The sequence below is a fragment of the Suncus etruscus genome, chromosome 3 (assembly GCF_024139225.1).
Source record: "Suncus etruscus isolate mSunEtr1 chromosome 3, mSunEtr1.pri.cur, whole genome shotgun sequence".
In the NCBI taxonomy this organism is placed as follows: Eukaryota; Metazoa; Chordata; class Mammalia; order Eulipotyphla; family Soricidae; genus Suncus; species Suncus etruscus.
Genome location: NC_064850.1, coordinates 9,409,303 through 9,419,499, shown reverse-complemented (window position 1 = coordinate 9,419,499; position 10,197 = coordinate 9,409,303). Strand labels below are relative to the sequence as shown.

The 10,197-nt window shown below is 37.6% G+C and overlaps 1 protein-coding gene across 1 annotated transcript; it reads right to left on the bottom strand.

Annotated features, from left to right (window-relative positions):
- Positions 1 to 2,857: 2,857 nt before the first annotated feature.
- LOC126004119 (60S ribosomal protein L37-like) lies at positions 2,858 to 3,112 on the bottom strand. Its single transcript, XM_049770528.1, has one exon. It carries the CDS (start codon positions 3,110 to 3,112, stop codon positions 2,858 to 2,860), a length of 255 nt encoding a protein of 84 aa, XP_049626485.1.
- Between the last annotated feature and the right edge of the window lie 7,085 nt (positions 3,113 to 10,197).

Below are 10,197 nucleotides of genomic sequence, written 5' to 3'. Positions count from 1 at the left end.
GTGCATTTCTTTCGTCGATGTCAGGCTGATGTGGAGCATCCTCTAGTTTCAGCATACCATTAAATGCAGAGCGATCTGCCCTGCATGCAGACTGTTGCTGAGTCGCCTGGGTGTTGGGAGTACTCTTTGGAGTAAGTCAATGCCAAAGCAGTGGTAGGTCTTCTCTGGTAGAGGCTTGGATCCTGGAAATGTTAAAGACAATTGTGGTTGTTTCCATAGTTCAGGTGTGTGTGGGCGATACCCATTCTTCTGAGACCTGAGCCAAATCATTATGCCAATGTTCAGGGTAAAAGGCCTAATTACAGGTAATTTTCATTTTAATATTTGTTTTTAGGTATGAAGCAAATGAACAGATTGTATATAATCTTTGAAATGAGGGGAGGGTATATCTTCAACAAGCTTAAATCACATGGGAGATACCTGCTTACCGATTTCTGACAGTAATGAGTAAAGGATGGGAGTTCAGAAATAGGTTTAGGACAGGCAGTGGTTGGAGCCAATGGTGGAAAAATGATCCTTACTCAGAGTTTTGAAAACTTGCCAGAAAAGAAGGGGGTAGAGCTTTCACTTGTTCCATCTATAGTTTCATTTATAAATGACCTAAAACTGGATGCTTAAGTATTTTTTTCCTAAACCATGAATCTTTAAACTTTTTCATATATGTTTACTTATAAATAGCATATTTCCCATTTCATCATTTAATGAAATTATTTTAAGTTGATACATTTACTGAGTTATCATTGTTTATAGTATTGTTATTATTTTATACTTAAAAACTTTAATACCATATCCACTCTAAATGTCAGTGTCCCTCCACCATCATACTTAGTTCATTCTTGATTTCTTACCTTCCCTTAAAGTGGCAGTCTCAATTCTCAGTTCTTAGTTCTTAGTTCTCAGTTCTTAGGGGTTACTTCTATTGGGTACTGTCTATTCCTTTGCCTTGTTTCCTTATATTACATGAGTGAGATTATCTGGGACTTGTTGTTCTTCTGATTCACTTTGTTCCCCCCCCTCCACTTCCATCCAAATTGTTTGAAAGTGTAGGGGTTCACCTTTTCTAACAGCTAAATAGCATTCCATTGCATATATGTACCACAATTTCTCGATTCATTTATCTATTACCAGGTACTGATTGTTTTCAAATGTTGGCTATTGTAAATAGTGCCACAATGATGAGTATGTATATTATCTTTATGAAATTCATGTTTTTGTGTTTTGGGAGAGAGATCTATAAATATATTTTGATGTTTAAGATGATGACAGAATACAACAAGCAGCACAAGGTTTTACTTGCATGAGCACAGAATGATTTGAGACTAAGTTATTGACTTAACTATTGACATAAAGTATTAGGCTATAATATGAACAATCCACATTAAGTATTTGGGAATATTTATTTAAAACCATAGAGTTATTTTAGAACAAATATTTCTTTAATCAGCAAGGAATTTGGACTTCTAGTAGTTCTTTGGAAAATTACCTAAACTCCTAGTTTACTGTTTCTTTATCTCAAAATGAGGACAATGATAGCAATTTACTCCATGAAATTGAATAAAAATAATTACATGGCATTTTGGCAAGAAGAATATGATAAATAATCTTTTAGATGGAGAATTTGTCATACACAAAGAAAAATGAAGAAAAGTGGTATTTTTATAAGATCTAGTAATTCTAGAAATAAATCATGCTTGAATCAAAAATGATAGCTTCTTGAACTCCTTAAAGCATTGAAGAAATATTCAAACCGAGGCTGAGCAGCTGTAGAAATATCCCACAGAATAGAAAATGAGATGAATTTGCAGAGTTAATGTAGTCTTTTATTATATTATCTTCCTGAACTTTATTGAAAATTTCCCAAAGGTCTTGGTTAATAAAAAAAACAACAACCAACAAGCAAACTGTGAATTTGGAACTACTCACTAACAAATAAAAGCAATTAACAAGACTATTATGTGGCAATAATGATATAAACACAAATTGTTTAATAGGTTGGATTTTTAGAACCCTCATTCTTTATTAACAAAGCTGGATTTTAAAATTATATTTTATTCCCTACTTGAGTTTCTGACATGACACATGTTCAGAAAGAAAGAGGATGAAGTTCCATATGAATATGCCAGTATGACTGAGGAATTGGAGCTATTCAAGTATGGATTCTACCAATATTGTCTAGGAATGTAACTAATCAGGTAAGATAACCTTATAAATAGGAACCCCCTTTATAAATAGTGAACCTCCCAATAAATACATATTTTAGGCTAAATAGAAATGATTTAAATTACATACTTCTTTGGTTGATCTCTAACATTTGCACTCTTGATTTTTATAATTTGTTTATTAACTAATTAATTCATTCACTCGTCATGCCCTTGCCAAATATATTGTATGTATCAAGTACTGTGCTAAGTGTTAGGAAACTCAAAACTGCATTATAAAGTAATGAGAAGTCATCGGCTCATTTGAAATAGCAAGTGTCATAATCAAATTTTCTTTTCCTTTTGGCCACTCCCAGCAATTCTCAGGCTCCTGCATCTGCAGTCAGAAAAACTCCTGGCAAAGACTGGGGGACCATACTGAATGCTGGGGGAATCATACCAGGGTTAGCTGCATGCAAGGCAATTTAAAAGTGTTTAAATTGAGCCAGCATAATTTATAAAGTTATTAGTGATTGAATTTCAGGCATACAATATTGTAACTCCAATCCCTTTACTAGTCCCCACCTCTCTCCCCTAATGTCTGCAGTAAAAATTTATTTTTATTTTTTTATTTTTTTAAAACCAGAACATTTATTCACAAGACTAGTTGTTGAATTCCTCAAGATGAACTGGATGCTGCAACAGCTGCTCTCTTAGGTTTAAGCGTTTGTTTCCTCAAGGAATCCATGTCTGAATCTGCGGTACGCAATTTTCAGGTGCCTCATGCGACCGGTTCCGGTGGTGTTCCTCCTCTTGACCTTGGCGCTCCAGTTGTACTTTCTCTTGCGCTTGGCGGGGTAGCCACACTTGCTGCAGGTGGACTTCTGCAGGTGGTAGGCCTTGGAGCCGCAGCGGTGGCACAGCCTGTGCATCTTGTTGCGACACTTCCCGAACGATGACGTCTCCTTCGTCATCTTGCTTCAAAGGCGGGGACCAAAGAGCAGTAAAAATGTTTTTTAATATTAATTTAAGGCAAAGTAATTTAGACTAGTTCAGTATAGTCTTTGCTCTTAAGTTCTTGGATTTTATCAGTGAAATCAGAAACTAGATCGCATGTAACACTGTAAACCATATTTTAAAATCTTCAAACTACTCTATATTCACCAATCTTAAAATTCCATTTTCCCTTAGGAAGAAATTTTATTGTAATTTTTCTTAGTGATATCTCTCTGTCTCACTGATTTTCTTTTTCAGAAAGTGTTCTTTGGCAGGCAATAAAATGGAAGAAGAACACAAGAACAATGAAACTGTAGAATAAGGAGAGAAGTTAGGAGCTTTGTAGAAATAATTCACATGAGTCTAGATTGAGATGAGTTTAAAATGTGTGCCCCCCCCCAAATTCATTTTAAACCCATATTTTAGAATGTGATCATATTTGGAAATAAGACCTTTAAAAATAATTCAGGCAAACTAAAGGTCACATGCTATACCTAATTGGCATGGCTGATGTCTCTACAAGAAAAGGAAAGAGAAAGGATGGACCAAGAATAAACCTGAAGATGCTGGTGCAAAGAGTGGCAGAGACAAATTAAACTTGGTCTCAGGCACTTAGTCTCTACAACTGTGGAAATCAAAGTTTATTGTTCAAGTCCCCTTCTCTGGTATTTCTTATGGGACATTCACATAGCCCGAGCAAGGCAAGTATAGAACAGAAGCACCTCTAGGCACCAATTCATCAGCATTAGTTCACTATTATATTTACACATGCTAGCATTCCTAAGGTAAGAGAAAAAAATTAAATATTATATATCAGAGGGACTAGGGATAAAGTGCAGGAGTTAAGGGGCATGTGTCTAGTTCCAGTTCTGTCCCTGGTACCACCTGACCCTCAACTCTCTCATTCCAATATAATAGGGTGAAGCTCTGGAGGTCTCCACACTGCCCCCTGAGTTATCTGGGAATTCTCTGGCACAAAGGGCCCAAACAGCTTTCCATCCTCAGGCCCTAAGATTGAACCATTAGGCTGGTTGTGTAAAGATTTCTGGAAGGGGCCTCTGGGCCTCCTGTGAGCTCCTGTGGGCATTCCTCACATTTATTTGTTTACTTAATTTTGTGGTGCTGGGAACAGAACACAAGGCCTTTTGCATAAAAAGTTCTATCACCGAGCCATTAACAGAGAATTAAATCCTGAAAAGGGAGGAAAAACTCAAATGGCTACACAAGGCAATAATAAGACTAGGGCCCGGAGAGATAGCACAGCCGCGTTTGTCTTGCAAGCAGCCGATGCAGGACCAAAGGTGATTGGTTCGAATCCCGGTGTCCCATATGGTCCCCCGTGCCTGCCAGGAGCTATTTCTGAGCAGACAGCCAGGAGTAACCCCTGAGCGCCGCCGGGTGTGGCCCAAAAACAAACAAAAAACAAAAAACAAACAAAAAAAATAATAAGACTAGTGCGGGGCAGGCTCCAGACACTGTTCTCTGCTTCTTCTCATCATGCATGGGGAATTTGATTATTTTTCAAAGCCACTGCTCCTTCAGAAGGTACTTGGTTGGGTTTTTATACATGTGTTGCAGCCTTTTGGATGCTTTCAGTGACCATTCTGGGGCTGAAAAGGGAAGCTTAGTCTGTTGTTCTTAGTCTTTCTTTTATATTGGCAAATGTATTTTATATTGGCAAATATATATTGGCCTTTGGGGGGGCCCGAACACCCGTGTTGCTCGGGGTTTACTCTTGACTCTGTCCTCAAGGACTACTCTTGGTGGTGCTGAGAATTGGACCTGGGTTGGTTGTGTCCAAGAAAAGCACTGTAGAATGTACATGGTTCCACTTCTGGGATTACTCCTGCCAGTGCTCAGGAGACACACGGAGGTCAGCTACCTACAAGGCAAGCACTTTACCTGTTGTACTTTCTCTAACACTTGGTATTTTCTGATACATATGTGTGTACACAACATTTCATTTATAATTCATTTAAATAGATCATGCATAATTCATTCAGCATTCAAAATCATTTAAAATGTATTTCAAACAGATGAGCTTGTTTTTATGATTTAGTAAAAATAGTTTAAAAAATTTAAATCAAGCCAGCATAATTTACAAAGTTATTATTGATTGAATTTCAGGCATACAATATTCCAATTCCAATCCATTCATTAGTCCCCACCTCTCTCCCCTAATGCCTGCAATTAAAAAATTTAAGGGACTGGAGAGATAGCATGGAGGTAAGGTGTTTGCCTTGCATGCAGAAGGATTGTGGTTAGAATCCTGGCATCCCATATGGTCCTCCTAGCCAGCCAAGAGCAATTTCTGAGCTCAGAAGCCAGGAGTAATCCCTGAGTGCTGTCGAGTGTGACCCAAAAACTAAAAAAAAAAAAAAAATTAAGATTAATTTAAGGCAACAAAAAGAGATTAATTTAAGGCAAAGTCATTTAGTAATTTGGACTAGTTCAATATAGTCTTTGTTCTTAAATTCTTGTATTTTATCAGTGAAATCAGAAACTAGACTGCATATAACTCTGTAAACTATATTTAAAAATCTTCAACCTACTCTATGTTCACCGAGCTTAAAATTCCTATATTTCCCCAGGGAGGAATTTTATTGTATATTTTTCTTATCATTTTCTTCTACTCCTTTCTTTCACAATTTTTTAAATTTAGCTTTAAATAACACTGATAGTGCTTAGGGGTAAATCCTGGCTCTGTACTTAAAGATCACTATTGGCAGTGCTGGAGGTGGGGGACCATATGTGATGCCAGAGATTCGACCAGGGTCAGTCTTGCCCCTCCTTTTATAATTTATATTAGAAATGTTGAGATTTGGGGTGGGTTATCACAAATGACTATGCTCTGGGATCTTTTATTTGTTTTGTTTTTTTTTTGGGGCCACACCTGGCGGTGCTCAGGGGTTACTCCTGGCTGTCTGCTCAGAAATAGCTCCTGGCAGGCACAGGGGACCATATGGGACACCGGGATTCGAACCAACCACCTTTGGTCCTGGATCGGCTGCTTGCAAGGTAAACGCCGCTGTGCTATCTCTCCGGGCCATGGGATTATTTTTTATGGGGCCCAGACAACTAATTAACCAGAACTGAACCCAGGTTGACCATCTGCCCTACCCAGTGTACTATATCTTCAGCCCAAAATATTGTATCTTGAGGTTTCACCTCATGGCTTTATATTTCCATGGTTTTTGTCCTGAATTTTGGGAGACAAATCTTTGCTTCAGCTTGGCATGTTCTGCATTTAAGTTAAATATATTTTAATTTAGAAACTACATTTAAAATATGCATGTTTTCTTACCAATGTTTGTCATAGATGCTATATTCTTTGATTCTTGCAGAATAAAATGCACAATAATCTAATTAATCAATCAATCTGTTTTATCTGAGAACTTGATGTCTTTTGACAATTTCTTTTTGTTTGTGAAGTTTGGTACTTTTCCTCCACACAATCTTTGGTGATTTTGAATATTTATTCATTATTTAAGCATACATTTGCCTACCCATTAACTTATTAGAGTTTCTCTTGAGCTGTGAATCTAGGCATAATATGCTACTTGGAAAGATTTCCTAATTTTTTGGAGGATTTGTAGACATATGGGCTTTCTCCTATGGTCCCAGGGTCCTTGATAACTTTTGTTTTTAGTGGGCAAATACCTGATATTTAATGAAGAAAGAAGTAACTCCTCTATGGATTACACTATCCTTTCCTCATCTTATATTTTCATATATATATATATACATACATATATATATACACATATATACATACATATATATACATATATATAAATCTTTAAGCACCATGATTACAAGCACAATTGTAGTTAGGTTTCGGTCATAAACAGAGCACCCCCCTTCACCAGTGCAACATTCCCACCACCAATGCCCCCCATCTCCCTCCTCCCCGACCCCTGTCTGTATTTGAAACAGGCATTCTACTTGTCTCACTCATTAACATTGTCATTATAGTTAGTGTAGTCATTTTTCTAACTACACTCACCACTCTTTGTGGTGAGCTTCACATCGAGAGCTGATCCTTCCAGCCCTCATCTCTGTTGTCTCTGGGCATTATTACAATAATGCCTTTTGTTTTCCTTAAAATCCACAGATGAGTGAGACTATTCAGAGTCTATCTTTCTCCCTCTGACTTATTTCACTCAGCAAAATAGATTCCATGTACATCCATGCATATTCCATTGTGTATATATACCACAGTTTCTTTTCTTTCTTTCTTTCTTTCTTTCTTTCTTTCTTTCTTTCTTTCTTTCTTTCTTTCTTTCTTTCTTTCTTTCTTTCTTTCTTTCTTTCTTTCTTTCTTTCTTTCTTTCTTTCTTTCTTTCTTTCTTTCTTTCTTTCTTTCTTTCTTTCTTTCTTTCTTTCTTTCTTTCTTTCTTTCTTTCTTTCTTTCTTTCTTTCTTTCTTTCTTTCTTTCTTTCTTTCTTTCTTTCTTTCTTTCTTTCTTTCTTTCTTTCTTTCTTTCTTTCTTTCTTTCTTTCGTGTGGTTTTTGGGTTACACCCGGCAGTGCTCCGGGTTTATTCCTGGCTCCAGGCTCAGAAATTGCTCCTGACAGGCATGGGGGACCATATGGGACGCCTGGATTTGAACCGATGACCTCTTGCATGAAAGGCAAATGCCTTACCTCCATGCTATCTCTCCGGCCCCAATATACCACAGTTTCTTTAGCCATTCATCTTTTGAAAGACATCTTGGTTGTTTCCAGAGTCTGGCTATTGTAAATAGCGCTGCAATGAATATAGATGTGAGGAAGGGATTTTTGATCATCTTGCATTCTTCAGTTCTTGCTTGGACTTTTATAAATTATTGCTTTAATCGGACCTATCTTGGAATCTTTTAATTTTCTCTTTTTTTTCCCTCTTGCGTATGTCAGGATTTCCTAGAAATTCTCAAAAAAACTGATCCATGTTTTTCTTAATCAACTGAGCTCTTAGATTCCTGTATCTTTCAAGTCTTATCTATTCATAATATTTGGGATGAAGACAAGGTTAATGTGTTCCATCCACCATTTTGATTCACTCTCCAATCCAATCTTTTGATCCAATCATCATACATACTAATTGTTAAATAATAGAAACCCTATGCGAAAAATTCAGAGACTAGAAGTAGAGTGCAAGTTTATTTATGCATTGGCTTTCTCAGTCTCTCTGCTAATAGTCTCTTGGATCCACTCACTGATTTTAGGTGGAATAAGGGAGACAGTTAGGTGAAGGGTCTCCCTTACTTCCTGAGATAAATAAGAAGTAGTCTCACATCCTGGCTCACATAAAGCATATGCCATCTGCCTCACATACAGCATCTTTCCCCAAATTCACCTATTCCCTCTAGCCCCAGAACTACTGATTACTGGATAGCTTGAAATTATGGAGGTATCAAGGTAGATGGAAAACCAGAAGGAAGAGCCCACTCTTCAACCTGGATAAAGAATAATCTCTCACCCACAGACCCACAAATCTGGATGGCATTCATTCTCTCCTCTTCTGGGGAAGTCCTGCAGAATTAATCCCCATTGCTCACAATTGGTATCTTGATTTTAAACTTTTATGCCAGCCTTTCTCTCTCTCACCAATTTCTCCAGTTTTATGTCCCCCTGCCAGCCTACCCCACCCCAGTTTCTTTTTCTCATTCTTTGGGATCTGCCCATTTCCCCCTGCCATTGACAATGCCCTTTATGTCTGTTCTTGTACATTTCCCCCTTCCCTGAGTTTTAATTTATTATTTCACTGTAACTCTATTAGCTGAAAAGCATTTGAGGATGCTGTCAGGATAACAGGCTCTGTAGCAAATGAGGTTGTACTGAATTATTTAGCTTTCAGCTAAAGCGGAGATAACTAAAGCAGCTGAGCTGGTTTGTAAAATCCTTGGGTAATCTGTCCACTGATTTGGGGCTTTCAGCATATTAATGTTTTCTTGTAGTTGAAAATTATAAATTTTAAGATTACAAAAGGAAAATGTTTTCAGCTTTTCAGTTCACTGCTACAAGACCTATAGCTAATGAATTATTAGTTTCATGCAGTCTATAATTATGTAGCTGCAGGCCTGCAATTCAGGAGAAAGTATGATTTTTAATAAGTTTATTCACACACAGTTCTTAAAAACATAAATATATAATTTCTCTCCATTTTTTTCTCTTTCAAAAACAGATTAAGGATTTCTGTTTCCAATATGTGATAGCTTCTGTTTTTAAAGTTGTCATGTTCATCTGGAGTTTTATTTTCCTTGCTCAGAGTTTGATTCCTAAATGATTTTTTTTTTTTTTTTTTTTTTGGTGGTTGTTGGTGCTCAGGGCTTAGAACTGGCTGTGCACTCAGGTATTATTCCTGGTGGTACTGGGATGGGGAGATGACATGAGATGGTGGAGATGTGCAAGGCTGTGTGCAAGGCAAGCGCCCTACCTGCCGTCACTTTCCCTAATCCTCTTAAATGCTTTTTTTTTTTTATTGTTGTTGTTTTTTGTTTTTGAGCCACACCCGGCATTGTTCAGGGGTTCCTCCTGGTTGTCTGCTCAGAAATAGCTCCTGGTAGGCACGAGGAACCTATGGGACACCGGGATTCGAACCAACCACCTTTATTTTGTCCTGGATCGGCTGCTTGCAAGGCAAACGCTGCTGTGCTATCTCTCCAGGCCCCCTCTTAAATGCTTTTTAAATAAAAAAGGACTTTTTGTCCTTAACACGGTATAATAACAAATGGATCATTAAAAAAAAAAAACAGCTCTCAGAAGAAGGGTGGGTGGGTGAAATTACAAGGAATCTATGGTGATAATCTTCTCTGTTACTATTATCTCTCAGAAAACTGAATTGTAATATGGGTCCAGACAAAATGGGAGTAGAGTGGACAGTTCTGTGGCTTTGTACTATTTGTCCTTTGCTCCACTTAGCACAGCTCAGCTTCTAAAGGCCCATTCCAGAAGTGCGGTAGCTAGCAGCAGGAAGTGATATGCGTTGGCCTAAGTTCAATATATATGGTAAGTAGCACATCTGGCAATTAAATACCCCTTTCATAGAGGAATCCCGGAAAACAGCATAATTATACTCCAAG

Bases quoted from the DNA above. Each gene is read 5' to 3' on its own strand.
- LOC126004119 (XM_049770528.1), bottom strand. From the start codon at position 3,112: ATGACGAAGGAGACGTCATCGTTCGGGAAGTGTCGCAACAAGATGCAC.